The 14868-nt window shown below is 49.1% G+C and overlaps 1 protein-coding gene across 3 annotated transcripts in view; it reads left to right on the top strand.

Annotated features, from left to right (window-relative positions):
* The window catches only part of LOC119137442 (laminin subunit alpha-3-like), a 32168-nt gene that overhangs the window by 10134 nt on the left and 7166 nt on the right, over positions 1–14868 (top strand). For 2 of the 3 annotated variants that reach the window (XM_037276747.1, XM_037276749.1), the window contains exons 10-55: positions 408–539; positions 921–971; positions 1053–1103; positions 1372–1506; positions 1577–1711; positions 1794–1846; positions 2258–2357; positions 2775–2827; positions 2953–3058; positions 3123–3222; positions 3300–3456; positions 4263–4401; positions 4847–4989; positions 5058–5161; positions 5243–5399; positions 5488–5651; positions 5711–5819; positions 5900–5997; positions 6288–6462; positions 6536–6662; positions 6740–6888; positions 6978–7093; positions 7249–7460; positions 7522–7726; positions 7793–7937; positions 7998–8138; positions 8218–8379; positions 8487–8588; positions 8653–8736; positions 8846–9076; positions 10718–10831; positions 11269–11387; positions 11472–11552; positions 11623–11723; positions 11825–11878; positions 11955–12106; positions 12523–12633; positions 12709–12820; positions 12887–13054; positions 13178–13374; positions 13513–13629; positions 13839–13993; positions 14061–14202; positions 14297–14396; positions 14489–14605; positions 14677–14847. In XM_037276747.1, the coding sequence (XP_037132642.1) occupies positions 408–539; positions 921–971; positions 1053–1103; positions 1372–1506; positions 1577–1711; positions 1794–1846; positions 2258–2357; positions 2775–2827; positions 2953–3058; positions 3123–3222; positions 3300–3456; positions 4263–4401; positions 4847–4989; positions 5058–5161; positions 5243–5399; positions 5488–5651; positions 5711–5819; positions 5900–5997; positions 6288–6462; positions 6536–6662; positions 6740–6888; positions 6978–7093; positions 7249–7460; positions 7522–7726; positions 7793–7937; positions 7998–8138; positions 8218–8379; positions 8487–8588; positions 8653–8736; positions 8846–9076; positions 10718–10831; positions 11269–11387; positions 11472–11552; positions 11623–11723; positions 11825–11878; positions 11955–12106; positions 12523–12633; positions 12709–12820; positions 12887–13054; positions 13178–13374; positions 13513–13629; positions 13839–13993; positions 14061–14202; positions 14297–14396; positions 14489–14605; positions 14677–14847 (5847 nt within the window). The remainder of the gene's footprint in view (positions 1–407; positions 540–920; positions 972–1052; positions 1104–1371; positions 1507–1576; positions 1712–1793; positions 1847–2257; positions 2358–2774; positions 2828–2952; positions 3059–3122; positions 3223–3299; positions 3457–4262; positions 4402–4846; positions 4990–5057; positions 5162–5242; positions 5400–5487; positions 5652–5710; positions 5820–5899; positions 5998–6287; positions 6463–6535; positions 6663–6739; positions 6889–6977; positions 7094–7248; positions 7461–7521; positions 7727–7792; positions 7938–7997; positions 8139–8217; positions 8380–8486; positions 8589–8652; positions 8737–8845; positions 9077–10717; positions 10832–11268; positions 11388–11471; positions 11553–11622; positions 11724–11824; positions 11879–11954; positions 12107–12522; positions 12634–12708; positions 12821–12886; positions 13055–13177; positions 13375–13512; positions 13630–13838; positions 13994–14060; positions 14203–14296; positions 14397–14488; positions 14606–14676; positions 14848–14868) is intronic. The other variant, XM_037276748.1, reaches the window with a different exon arrangement.

Here is a 14868-nt window from a genome sequence, read left to right as displayed (position 1 = left end):
CTTGGTGCAAAACAAATGAGGCGACAGGTGGCGATGTGCGAGGGTGGGCTGGGAGCTGATTGGATAAAAAAAAACACAATGGCCGCATATGTGTGTGTGGAGGGGGATTTAAAGCAGGACTATTCGTGGCGCGTTGTGTCTTGCTGTACTCTGTCGCGCTCGCTTCATGTATGAAAAAGGAAATATGAGTGCATAAAGTAGTTATTTATAGAAATGTACGGCATTGCTCTCAAGTGGGCCCTTCTCTTGTTTACATTTCTCAGCTCCTCCTCATAGGAATTGCCTCTCCAAACTGGAGGATTTAAGTCAGGGCTGGGAAATTGTTGACATTTAACCTACCGTGCAATTTTATATATATAAAAAAAAAAGGACTCAAAATTAAAAATGTCTTGTGTGTGCGTCGGCAGCCTGCAGGTGCGATGAGCGGACCGCGGCAGGCTGCGAAATGGGTTCCGGGAGGTGCGTCTGCAAAGCGCACTTTGCGGGAGAAAAGTGCCAGCGCTGCGCAGAAGGACATTTCCACTACCCTCACTGCATTCGTAAGTTCCTTTCCAATGCTGGAAGTAAGACACCGATTGTGTCATGCAACTTGGCGGGAGCTGAGCGAGTGACAAGCTCGTTCCAGCTTTTCTTTTCTGTCGGCCTTGAGGGTGACAAAGGCAAATGTTGAAGATTTCAACTTTTAAGCTGACACGTCTCACACTCTGCATGCTTGAGCAGCAGAGACACATTCGACACACAAGTCGCATTTCCTCATCTTATCACCTCCTTTAAGTCTGCCAGAGCGGAAAGATAAGCTCGGAGTATTTTTTTTCTTTCTTTCCAGGGTTCACTTTACCTTTGAGTGGGAAAAAAAGGAGTAGGTTAAAATGGTAAAATTGAAAATCTTTTTTTCTCTGCATGGCGACTTTTGCAATCAGGTTATCCCGCGTACCACACAACCACAGAATCCCCTGCAGGACCCACTGCAGGTGAGTTGGCATCACGTCAATGATATTAAAAAATACTGTGATCCAAATATTCTAAAGCTTTTTTTTTTTCCCCCCTCTGAGGAGTGCCCGCTGGCTGCCCTGTGGGTTTTTTCGGCTCAATCACTTGTCAGCGTGAGTATGATTACTGTACAAATATATAAATGTGCGTCACGACCTTGTCCAAGAGAATTCCCCGTCATCAGGTCAGATGATAATGCAACAAAAGTAACAACTCAACAACAACCAAACTGTGACCCTGAAGAGTGAATATTAGCAGGCCATCCGAGATACGGCCCATGCTGTCTTAGCACTAGCGTCAATGCTAACGCTGTGATTTTACGAGGTTAAGCAATTAGGTTTCTAACTGGGGATTCCGCTGTATTTCTTTCCCTCTCTCTAGCGTGTCTCTGCGACGGGGCCGGCGTGGCTGAGAGCGTCTGCGGTGCCGGCGGTCAGTGTATTTGCCTCCCCAATTACGGAGGCGAGGGCTGCGAGCAATGTGCGCCAGGCTACTACGGGTACCCGGAATGCGCTGGTGAGTTGTGTCACAATCTCCCCCCTCGAAAGTGTTTTGAGCTGACTATATCAGGCCTTCATTCCTCCAGCCTGCCAGTGTTCCCCGGAAGGCTCATACGGCAGCTTGTGCAACCCGCTGTCAGGTCAGTGTGTGTGTCTGCCCGGGGTGGTGGGCCAGCAGTGTGACCATTGCGCTTCAGGACGCAAGTTCCCTTCGTGCTCAGGTAACAAACGCCCCAAAAAAAGAACTGTGCCGTTTTGCATTTTGTGGGGGTTGGAGATTTATTCATCACTTTGTACCGCCAGCTTCCATCAGTCAATGCAATCCGGATGGGACAGAGCGCACAGAACCTCAAACGGTAAAAAGATTATGAACTGAGCGGGGTACACATTGAATTTTCTTTTCATATTTTTTTATGGCAGTGCCCTATTAACCGCATGAGTGGGTCACTCTCAGAATTTACACTGCTCAATCCAGTTCTTTGACTGCTTAGTGTTTTTTTTTGTTGGCAACGATAACGCAGCTGTGTTGCCAAAGTTGCCTCCAGCAAACGAGGAAGTGCCCTTTTTCCGCCTTAAAGCGTAATTAAAATGAAGGAAAAGAGACTTCCTGCCCTTTTGAAAGGAAGCCAAACAAGAAATGAAAGCGACGTTTTGCTACCTTCGCCTTCACCAATTCTAATGTGTGGAAGAAAGAGAAGCTGAAGATTGAAATCATGATCAAATATATCTATTTTTAAAAAAACAACCTTTTCTACCTTTTGTTTCAGGGTTTCTGCCGCTGCCGAGCCAACACGGAGGGTGCCTTATGCGACGAGTGCAAGGCTCTTCACTGGAACCTGGCAGCCGACAACGTATACGGCTGTGAAGGTAACTTTCCAAAGTCCCCCATTTCAACCAGCTTCCAGCCAGCCATCTTTATTATGGCTGAGAAACTCAACATGGAGATGGTTATTATGTTAAGACTTGAGTTTGGCATGGAAGCAATTTAAAATGAAAAAGAAAGGTCTGGGCCTCCTGCTTTACTTGGATACTTTTACTACTTACAAGAATGTGACCTCTACAACAAGAAGGGAAGAAAAGAAAAAAAGTTTTTAATATCTAAAGAATGCCTCTGCTGGATATTTATGGGGATGTTTTGATTTCACTCGGTTGACTTTAAAGGTCCCGGTAAGCTTTTGAGCGCTTGCTCTTCACCCATGAAAGTATCCTGCAATCAGAGTCTATTCAGCACATAACCATCCCCTCTTTCTTTCCTTTCTTTTTTTTTTTGGTATTTAATTCCAGGGTGCAGGTGTGAAGTCAAAGGGACACTAAGTGGTGTTGGAGACTGTGAGCAGGTAGTGAATTTGAATTTGGGACTTATGATTCTATGTAGTTTTGTTAAAATTGTTGCCAATTGCTTTTGAACTATGTCTCGTGTCTACAATATGGTAAATCGGATATTTGTTTTGCATCCGTGCAGAGAAACGGTCAGTGTCGCTGCAAGCCTCGTGTGGGCGGGCGTACGTGCGACTCCTGCCACGACGGCTACTTCCTGTTGCAGAAAAAGAATTATTTCGGCTGCCAAGGTGAGTCCAGGTGGTTGTTCTTCTTGACCCCAAATCATTCTAATCACATTTGAATCCCTTGCAGGTTGTGAGTGCGACGTCGGTGGCGCTATCAACGCGGCTTGCGACACGGCGTCCGGCCAATGCCGTTGCCGTAGCAACGTAGACGGCCTGAAATGCACACAGTAGGACTTGTCCAAACATTTCACTAAGATTGTTGCATTGTTGCGGTTTTATTTCAAGCTGCTGCGTTTCCTCTCAGACCAGCGCCGAGTTTTTATTTCCCCGACTTGCATCAGTTCAAGTTTGAGGTGGAGGAGGGCACGGCACCAAACGGCAGGCCTGTGCGTTTTGCTTACGACCCGCAAGAGTTCCCAGAGTTCAGCTGGAGAGGTTATGCTGAGCTGTCCCCTGCACAGGTAAGGACGCATTCCAAATAATAATCGATATAAATATTCATATAATGAATTATTTTACTGTCATCATTTGTTTATCTCATCCAAAAATACAAATCAAATAATACTGTATAGTGTTTTCAAATATGAGCCCTTGTGAGTGAGTCACTCCCCGAAATGGTTGCTACGAGATGGCGGCAAATCACTGCTTTTGTCTCAATGAAGCTCCTCAACTCACTTCAGCATAGGGCCTTGACACCAAGATGGCGACAAAGTAATACTTGTACGTCTCATTGAAGTTTGCAAAAACCACACTGGCGGTATCGTAAACATTTCCTGTCCATTTCTCCATACTAAATGCCTTACCTCGTCCTCCTTTTACTCTTCTGCTCTTCAGATATCCATGTGATGCTTTCTATCCACCTCTCCTTCCTAAACATTTCAATCTTATGCAATTTCTGTAGCTTCTTCTCAGCTCTTCTGCAGCAATTTCTTGAGCTGTCTCTTTTCAGCCAGAGGTGATCCTTTCCCATCCGCTCGGCTTTCCCGCTACTTTCCACATTGTAATGCGCTACGCCACCCCGCGGTATAACGGAAGGGCCACACGATTAAGAGCGAGGGTCACAGTGGCGGATGAAGCCGGCTCGCGGCGGTGCTGCGACTGTAAGTGGAGGCCCTCGCTTGCTTTGCCTTTTTTTTTTCCTCCGCCGGCTTGCCGTGTGTTGATTAACCCTCGTGTGATTGCGCAACTGCTTTGCCCCCTTAACCCACGCCAAAGCGGATCCCATGTCTGATCCGGTCAGTTTTTTTTATTTCTATTATCCCCGCAGAGTGAAGTCAGAGTTGTAGTGCATGTTGAGCTGAAAGATGCCAGGCACAACTTATTCCGCGTGGTGCTGCGATTCACTAACCCGAGCCGTGCCGGTGTGAGTGGTAGCGTCCAGGCGGCCAATTACAGAAGCCGTGCGGGTAAGTCAGCCTCTGGAGAGTGAAATCCCACATGAAAACAAAGTCAGAGGTTCTCAGTCGGTTTCACTCGGGACCCACATTTTCCCAAGGTCATGAAGGCTACATTTGCACAGAATTGCGCCACGCAGAGCAAATATCGCACTTCACATTTTTAAAGCCAAATGCACATCATGCATGCATTTCAGAGCACATTATTATGGAATCCAAGAATCACGTTGTCATTTATAACAAAAAAAAGAAAGAAAATGAAATTGAAAATAGTCATACATTTATAATGAACCCACAAAATTACAATAAATGTCCTGTGCAGAGTTGATTTTGGGTCCCGACCCACTCGTTGAGAATCACTGATTGAAACGAACACATCATGGAAGCTTTTGACTTTTTTTTGTAAAGATTGACTCAAATGTCTCGTTAAATGTCTCTCACATGTGTGCGCCTGCAGCATCACATCAGAGTAAGGAAGTGATTTTCCCGGAAAGTCGGCAACCATCGTTCCTCACCGTGCCCGGAGACGGCTTTGCTGAGCCCTTTGCTTTGACGCCCGGCAACTGGATCATCCGCATCATAGCGCCCGGGGTTCTCCTTGTGAGTTGCCCCAACACATAAAGCCATCTCTGATTAAAACAATGACGAAAGTATCTTTTGCTCTCCAGGACTATTTGGTCCTGCTGCCTCAGGATTACTACGAGGCCCCGCTGTTGCGCAAAGACATCACAGAACCGTGCACATACGTGCCCGCGCCGCAAAAGGATAAAAAGTAATTTTGTGTTTTCTTTGTTTCAAGTCAGAGAGGCACGCGGCATTTTTTGGGGCTTTACTTTGACTGTCCATTATGTAGCTGTTTGCTGTTCAAGCACGCGGCCATGGATGCCTTCGGCTGGGCTTTGGGCTCGCAGGGAAGCCTCTCGAGTCGGAGGGGCCGCAATAGGAGGCAAGCCCCCGTGCGACGGCCCACCCCGGATCACCCTGACATGGCCTTTCTGCATGGCACACAGGTGACGCAAGAGAAATGCATTTTACAACTTTCATGCTTCCAACTGGAGTGGAGTGTTGTTCATAATTGTGTGCCCTCCCTCCATGCAGTCTCAGCTGCAGCTCAGTCTGCCTGTTGCTCATCCCGGTCCTCACGCTCTCATCCTGGAGTACGCCAGCCAGGTGGACAGTGTCCAGAACGTCAACATCCTGGTAGGTGTCCAGCAGGGTGGACAGATTCGTGCCAGAGCCAACGTTTACAGCTGTGACTACAGGTGAGTCCTGCAAACGGCCAGCTCGATTGCACATGTTTGATCACCAAATTTTTGTGTAGCTTTTTGTGCCGGAGCGTGGCATTGGACAGCAAGAACCAGGTGGCTATGCTGCAGCTGGCTCACAGGGCGCAGCTTCTCCTGCAGATCTCCACAGCTTCCTTCTTACTGGTGAGAAAGGTTTTTCCGGGACGGACGTACGAGCATCTGGCTTTCTGAAGATGCTGAGTCGACCATGCCTTTGTGTGCAGCACAAAGTGTACGCAGTTCCTGCTAAGGAGTTCTCCATGGAGTATGTGGAGGCCAAAGTGCTTTGCGTCTCCACTCACGGTCGCTTCACTGAAGACAGGTAGATGTACTCAATCGCAGCAATTGGCGTGCTGCCTTATCATTTACTCATAGAGGCTTACGATAGGTCAAGAGAAAAGTTCACAATAGGTCAGTTGCTCACAGTATGGTACAAGTGAGTACCAGTCGTGGCACGCAGGCGCCCTCTAGTGTTGGGATGGGCGATTTAAATGCTGGACGGGGCCCAGAATTTGAAATATGGACAAAATAAATGTGAAAAATGCCTTCTTGCACTGAATGTTACTTTCAAATCTCAACCAAAAGGTGTACATCACATGTTTGTGGTTTTAGTCAGCACTGCCTTGTGAGCCACTTGGACAAGCCTTCGCCGGGCTGGATTTTGCACGCGGCCCGTGACGGGGAACTCAGCGCCGCCCGCCAACAAGGAGACAACGCAGACTGGCGGCAGAGACGACAGTCCGACTTATCCGGTCACGGTGACAAGATTCTCCTCAAATACCCTCAGGTATCACAGAATCTCATCTCGGCGCCTTGGTTGGGTCACATCTGTCATTTTGAAAGTCTTTCTGTCCATTCAGACGGAGATAAGCTTCACCCCCAAGGTGCCCCTCCCTGGCAGATATGTGCTCGTTGTGCATTATCGCCAGCCGGAGCACGTTACCTTTCCCGTGGAAGTCCGAGTGGACGCCGGCTATAAGTGGAAGGGTACGTTCAGCTGCCAGTGAGGCTGCTTTTCTTCTCTCGTCACTTCCTGAACTGTGTAGCCCGTGCTTTCCTCGCAGGTTCCATCAACGTGACGTTCTGCCCCTCGGTGTCTGGCTGCAGAGACGCGCTGGTCGCCGACGGCCGCACCGTCCTCGACTTTTCCCAGCAATCTTGGCAGCTGCCAAGGATCTCTGTGATTGTTCCTCCTCGCAAGACTCTCATTCTGGTCAGTGTTTTTTTTTTCTCATCCACTTTTTATTGTGCTTGGTGCTCTTGAAATTTATTTCCTGTTCTTTTCTCTACTCTTGTGTATAGGATCATATATTGCTGGTTCCTGAGAGTCGTTACAGCCCAGACGTCCTGAGAGAGAAGCCTCTGGATAAGTCCGCACTTTTTATCCAGCAGTGCCGAGGAGAAGGCTTCTTCATTGAGTAGGTGCTCATTTTCAATCCGCTGCTCTTTGAAGAATTTCAAACTTGGTTTCTTTGCTATCCTGAACTCTTCTTTCTGAAACAACAAGCCTGAAATTGAACATAAAACCCGACCACAGCGGCGATGTAAAAGTCTTGCTTGCTTGTCTCCTCAGCCCCAGAACATCTTCCCAATTCTGCAGAGACTCTGCCCGCTCTCTGGTGGCATTTTACAACGACGGGGCTCTGCCTTGCGAATGTGACCAGTCCGGCTCCACCGGATCTGCGTGTGAGCCAGCCGGGGGACAATGTCCCTGCGGACCTCACGTCATCGGTCGGAGGTGTACAAAGTGCGCCACGGGCTACTTCGGCTTCCCCTACTGCAGACGTGAGTCAAAGGCAAACTGCACAACATCCGCCGGCGCATATTGCAATGTCTTCCTCCGCAGCGTGCGAGTGCGGCCGCCGGCTGTGCGACGAGGTGACGGGCCGCTGCTTGTGCCCGCCTCAGACCGTCAGGCCGGCCTGCGACGTGTGTCGGAACCAGACGTTCAGTTATCATCCCCTGCTGGGCTGCCAGGGCTGCGACTGCTCCGGGAACGGCCTGCGAGCCAACGCCGGGCCCGGCTGCCACCACGTCACCGGACAGTGCAGGTGAACGCTGGTCCTGTGGCCTTTTCTTCCTTCGCTTAGCAACTACCTGACCGTGTGTGTGTGTAGCTGCAAGCCCAGGGTTGGCGGGCGCCAGTGCGATCGATGCGCCGCAGGTTATTACCGCTTTCCCGATTGCGTCCCCTGCGACTGCGAGCAAGGCGGGGTCACGCCCGACGTGTGTCACCCCGACACCGGGATGTGTCTTTGCAAGGTACGCCGAATACGCCAAATTGTCTGTTTGCCTGTTTACCTTCTCTCTGTATGTCTGTAGAGAAATGTAGCCGGTGTCAGGTGCGACACATGTCGGGACGGCTCCTTCTACTTTGACCCGTCTGACCCTAACGGGTGCACCGGCTGCTTCTGCTTCGGAGCCACCGCCAAGTGTCACAGCTCCAGAAAACGCAGGGGCAAGGTAGGCGTCGTGTGCACAATTGCAGGCAAACACCAACGTCAAATGACATCGGTCATTATCTCACTCACCGTTTTTTTAGTTTGTGGACATGCGCGGCTGGAGGTTGGAACGTTCCGACCGCCGAGAGATTCCGTCCGTGTTGAACGTGGCCAGTAACACGGCGGTGGCGGACATTCAGGAGCTTCCGTCTTCCATTCAAGCTCTGCACTGGGTGGCGCCGGCCTCGTACCAGGGAGACAGGGTGAGTCCGAGACTTAAGAAGCCTCATCAAAATATACTTAAAGAAGAATGTGTCATTGTTGGTTTTTTTTTTGGTACAGGCTAATGGCTGTATTTTTGTCCTCCCAGGTTTCATCTTATGGTGGTTTCCTCACCTACCAGTCCAAATCCTTTGGAATTCCCAGTGAGGGAATGTTTCTGATAGACGCAACACCTGATGTCCTACTGATTGTAAGTCAACATGTTTTCTGTCAGTAATGTTGTTTGAATAAACATTTTCATGTTTTGGTTCTAGAGTAAGGACATGACACTGGTCCATTTTGCTCTAAAAGTCCAGTTGCCAGACAGACTGTATCAAGGCCGAGTCCAGATTGTTGAGGTAAACAAATCAAAACAGCTCACAGCTTGTCAGACTACTTTTAAATTCATATTAAATCCTGCTTTGTGATTCTGCAATTGTCCACCTGCTTTTTTTCTGTTGTCCACAGGGAAACTGGCGCCATGCTGGCACCAACAGGCCCGTGTCCAGAGAAGAGCTGATGATGGTTCTGGCGGGCCTGGCGCGTCTGGAGATCCGAGCCTTGTATTTTACGCAGAGCCAGCGGCTCAGTCTGGGCCAGGTGGGCTTAGAGGAAGCCACCGATACGGGGACGGGGGGTCCTGGGAACACCGTGGAGGTCTGCTCCTGCCCTCCTCAGTTTGCCGGAGACTCCTGCCAGGTGAGTGGAATTTGTCAATTTGATCTTGAGCAATTCCACTGCCTGTGCCGCCATCCCCATAGCAGCACTGAGAAAGAACGGGGAGGATCACCTTCTCAGGTGTTGAGTAAAATAGCGTGGTGTCATCTCGCTGGGGAGGGGCCGCCTCTACGAAGGTTGTCCCGACACGCCCGAAATAAACGTAGCAACCTTCTGCCCCGGGGGCCAAAGTCATCAGCTGAAGACTTGGGCGGAATGTACTGCTAGGAAATAACTGGCCGGCCAAAACGGCGTGGCCTCGGGCTATGACGGGACGGCGATGCACAATCACGCAGACATAATATTAGCTGTTATAAAGCCGGGATCGCTGCCCCCCCCCCCCCCCCCCCCCCCCCCCATACACACATTCCATCTAGTCTCTGGGACTCTTTGTTGAGATTCAGTGTTTGTTTTCCACCTTCGCTTATAAGAGCAGTACAGTGAGATAGTGGTTCGCGTGTTTGCAACACAGTCGAGAGGTCGTGGGTTTGAACCCTTAAGCGATGGATGGAAATTACACATGAGGCAAGCTTGGATTTGGTAAGGGAAGTTGAGTCGACAAGTGGAGAAACCTCACCTGACCTCACTGTTACTCATAAACTAGAGCGACTTTTATTGTGTATGCACTCAATCCCCTACAGTTCAAGTGTGTGTGTGTGTGTCAAAGTCCAGCAGACACACCTCAATAATGTTTGTGTGTGTCTGTTTTCACGCTATGATTCAGGTGTGAGTCGACTGTCTGAGGGTGTCTGACACAACTGTAAAACACACACACAGTCACACACACACACACTGCGCTCAGCCAAAATCGCGTCTTTGTAAATTTGCCAGACCCTCGAAAGGCATTCCAGACACAGAAATCAACAAATCTGTCTTTATATAATATAACAAGTTGGATTATTTACTGATATTTCACGATGTTCACTGCTCTCGTCTTATCAGATGGTATTCAGCCATATTTGTGTGTACGTGTGTGTATGAAAAAGGAATGAGAGCGCACCTTAACAACGGCATGTGCGTGCTTGTGCGTCTGCCTCCGTACAGTCAGTGGGAGATGGGGCGTGTCCTCATTGTCAGTTTAAGAGGCCGAAGCAGGGGAAAGTGGAGCGTTATTTCACACGGACTCAACATCGGCAATAATGTCAGATAGCTCGATGGCCCGACACCGGCGCTCCGGTGGGCTTCTTCTCAGGATCGTGCTGTGGGGGTCTCTGATGGCGCTGTGCTGGGCCGGCAACAGGCCCCGACAGGGAGGGGCGACTCGACCCAGACACGGCAAACATGTCGGCAGATTGAGGTTGAGACCGCAGGCGGATCAGTGGCTGGTGTATCCCAGCTTAAACGGGCAAGAGAGCGACGGGGTACATGTGGTCGGCTTTCCTTCTTTCAGCAACGACTTGGCCAGGAATCGGATTGAGGTAAAGGGTCGCTCTCTAGGTGTGTTTGTTCATCTGGGGAGGAAGGGCAAAGGCCGCGCTCTGGGCACTATGGATTTGCTCGTTCTTTGAAGGGCGTCTCGAGAGATTTGACGGAATTGCGCTACAAGAAGAAATATATTGGATGAATTCAAAGTCTCAAGTGGGCATTACTGTTCTATTTTTTTGCTCTCTTTTTTTATTGTAGAAATGCGCCGCTGGATACTTTCGAGATGGCAGCGGGCCATATCTGGGTCGCTGTGTGCCGTGCAATTGTAACGGTCTGGCAGAGCAGTGCGAGGACTGGACCGGGAAGTGTCTGGTGAGCTCGCGCTACTCAAATACTCCATTACAGTTGATGCTCCAATCACAAGCCGTTTTAAAAAGAATCTGACAAATAAAATACAAAGGTTTGACAGTCTATCTCGTGTTTCCCCCATTTTATTTTTTTTTAATCACCACAAACGTTTGCTATGGCGTGGTGCTTTTCTCCTTGTCATTATTCTCCTTGAAGGGAGGATGAGTCTGTGCACATTTGAACATCTCAATCATCTCCATTACGTTATGGTCATGCAAGACCGGGCCTGCGTTGCCGCGTGTGCGCCGCCCTTGCAGAGACATCAAACGCATTCTCTACTACAAGTCGACGCTCCTCTTGGAGTGTGTGTGTGTGTGTGTGTGTGCGTGGAAGAAAAGACTTGATGGTCCGCTTGCAAAGTGCATGCCCAAAAGTCCAATTTTGTCCTCTGTCTGTCTCAGAATTGTCAATACAACACAGCTGGGGACAGATGTGAATACTGCAGAGAGGGTTACTATGGTAACGCGGCTCAGAGGACGTGCAAGGTGTGTCCCTGCCCTTTCAGTACAGCCACAAACAGGTGACTTAAGACAAACCGAAACAAAGAAACAGAACTCAGAACTAGATGTTCTCTAGTTACACAACTCACACGTTTCACTTTTAGCTTTGCGGTCGCTTGCCGAGAGATCTACGGCGACCTCCAGTGCATTTGCAGGACGGGATACACCGGAGAAAAATGCGAAAAGTAAGTGGAAATTTCAAACATGTCATTTCTTCTCTGCTGGGATGGATTTCCACTTTTCTGTTTGTTACAGGTGCGCTCCTGGGTTCTATGGTGACCCGCTAATTCCGGGGGGAAGCTGTCGCCTTTGTAATTGTGGCGGAAACGGCAACACCTGTGATCCTAGGACCGGAGGTGACGTCATCCATTAAATAATATATTCAAATTGATCTTCATCTTTAGGGTTTTATTCATTTGGTATTTATTAATATGGTATTTGTTTTGAATCACTGCAGTTTGCAAGAGCACACTGGAGCCCGGAGACACAAACACAGACGACCGCTGCTTCGGTGAGTCAACGAGAAAAAAAAAAAAAAAAAGAAAAGAGTCGTAGGGTTACTTTTTGAAATGCTCGCTTGTTTTTAGAGTGTGACAACTGCGCTCAGACTCTACTGAAAGATTTGGATAAGCTGGACATCCAACTGCTACGGATAAAAATTCAGATGGACAACGCCTCCGCCGGCGCCTCCTCCCAGGAAAGGCTCAGGAAGCTGGAGCGAGCCGTTACGGACACCAAGGTAACCATGCTGGAGCTCGTGAATCCCGATGCCTCACCTTGGCGTGGCTTCCTTCTATGCTGACACTCATGCTTACGTGGCAAATGCCGGTGGGCAGGGATGGGTGTGCTCATTCAAACGTTCCAGATGGGATCACTGATAAGGAATCATCAGTCTTTTTTTTGTCTCACACTGTGCCTCAACTTGGTTTGGAAACATTCCCCAAAAATTGACAAGACATATTCTTGACATTTTCACATTTATATAAAGTTTATGCTACTTACAAATCATATTTTGAGGACGTGGCAGTAAAACAGGGCAAAAATCCAAAGGTCAGAGAGTGAGGCAGGGCAACAATCTACTTGAGTTGAAGAATGATTTCTTTTTTAAATTTTGTGTTATATCAAAATATAAATATACATTTTTGTTTTTGGCAGAATCTGGTGATCAAATACAGCACCTCTATCAACGGTCAAAGTTCCAGGCTCAAACAACTGAAAGACGACATGTTGACTCTTTCCGATGACATTGGCTCTCTTCAAGACAAGGTCATTATTTCATTTTTTTTATTTCGGATGAAATCCATCCATTGAGTGTAATGTGTGACTTTGATTCACGTTCAGGCTGACCAGACAGCTATAGATGCTGACAAAGCAGTTCTAGGGGTTGAAAAAAGCCACAAGCGGGCTCAGGATATGGACCGAGCCATTCAAGACATGCTCAAGAAAATCCAAGGTAAAGTCGATGAGACGTCGTTGGCTGAAGGTGAGCGACCTTCATTCGTCCTCTTGGTGCTTTCAGCTATGCTGGAGCAGCTGAAGGACGCCGGCTCCAGCGGGGGAACGCAGCCTGGCGAGAATGCCAAGAAGATGCTGGAGGACGCCCAGCGCATGGTGAAGGAAATGGAGAACAGGAACTTCACGCCACAGAAGACCGCCGCCGATCAGGAAAGGGAGGAGGCCAGGAAACGTAAGACGTACCTTTAACGCTTGGACAGTATGGAGACCTCATTCAAGCTTTCCGCATCCGAGTGCATTGTCATCAAAGCGTAGGATTGATCAATGAACTTGTCGAAACTGCTCCCTTCTTCAGTCCTGGACCACATCAAGAACGACATGAGTAAACAGCTGGACCAGAACGTCGCCTCGGCAACAAAGTTGAAAGAGGAGCTGAAGGACTACGACGCCAAACTGAAGGAGCTGGACACGGCTCTGAAGGACGCCACGGAGCTGGTGAAGAAAGCCAACGTCCAGAACGGACTCAACGCTCAGGCTCTCCCCGCGCTGAGGGTAAAACTGAACGCATGCGCTCTATAAGCATGAAGAGCAAGTGTACAGTGCAGCTCAGAAAGAAAAGAAAAAAAAACATCTGATGAAATCCAAATAGTTGATTTGTTTGTCAGATGTACCTAATGTTTTGACCCACAGGATCGCATCAACAACCTAAAGAAGGAGCGCAAGACTGTCAAGGAGCAGGTGGCCATGGCGGCGAACGAGCTGAAGAAAATAGAAAATTTAGTCCAAGGGCTTTCCAACAACAAAACGGTGCGCAAGCTTGAACACCACACTCCTACTGAACACCCCGAGGACTAAAAACACAAGAAGAATTTGGCAAATATTATGACTCTATTATGATAAACGAGGCGATGGAATTGAGATAGCTGTCACGTCCTAACATGCCGTCCCCGCGGATAAAGATCGCTGTTGCTGAGGTGAGGTCACTGGAATTCTGAAAATATGCTTTGCTTTGCCAGGTGTACGAAAAGTTGGCCGCTGAGCTGGATGGCGGCAAGACCGATTTGACCAAGAAGGTCAACGAGATGTCCAAAGTGGCAGCCAAGGAGGACGTCGTGGAGGCGGCCGAGGACCACGCCCAGAATCTCAAGAAGCTGTCCAAGGAACTGGAGGAGTACGTTGGCGACGAGGCAGCGACTTTGCCAACTCCACCGACACTCAAAGCTCTTGTGTCTTTGCAGTGCCGTGAAGACTGCGAGCGATCGCCCCGAGGTACGTAACGCTAACGACGCCATCGATGCCTACAAGAATATCACGGACGCCGTCCAAGCCGCAGAAGCCGCCGCCAACCAAGCCAAAGTAGCCGCCAACACCGCCTTGACCGTAAGATTCCTTCTTTACCCCCCAAAAAATGATGACAAATTTGCCATCGCAAATACCTTGCGTGTAACATGTATCATGAATGTTTGTTTTATAGAATGTCAAAAACCAAAAACTGGCGGAAAGGGCCAAAGACCTGAATGAGAATGGCGTCGAACTGGTGCAGAATGCAGAAGAAGCGCAAAATGTCTTGGATGGTAATCACTTCTTCTTTTTCACTTTCTCTCACTTACACAAGCGCGCGCGCACACACACACACACTCACATCTTCTTCCTTTTCCTTTCCCAGATGCTGCCAGGGAAATTCCTGACATCAAGCGGCGCCTGAAGAATGGCGAGGACAAAAAGAATGATCTTGAGGCTGAGCTTCAGGATGCGCGAAGGCAGCTGAATGACATTAGAAGAGGTAGTGTGCCACAGGGATTGCCACGTCTGCAGGATTGTGCAGGAACCTCCAACCCGTTTTCTTCCCCTCAGATGACATTGCGGATATGATCGACGAGGCCAAGAGGAAGGCCGCTTTGGCCAACGGCTCGGCCAGCGACACCATGGACAAGCTGGACGCCATCAGGAAAGAAATGGCAAAGATCAACGTCAGCCCCGGGGATTCCAACCTCGGCGGCGCGTTGGACGACGTGGAGCAAACAGGTGAGAAGACCAAAGAAGACC

This window comes from Syngnathus acus, chromosome 17, assembly GCF_901709675.1.
Source record: "Syngnathus acus chromosome 17, fSynAcu1.2, whole genome shotgun sequence".
NCBI classification, from domain to species: Eukaryota; Metazoa; Chordata; class Actinopteri; order Syngnathiformes; family Syngnathidae; genus Syngnathus; species Syngnathus acus.
This window is presented reverse-complemented; position numbering and strand designations above follow the sequence as displayed.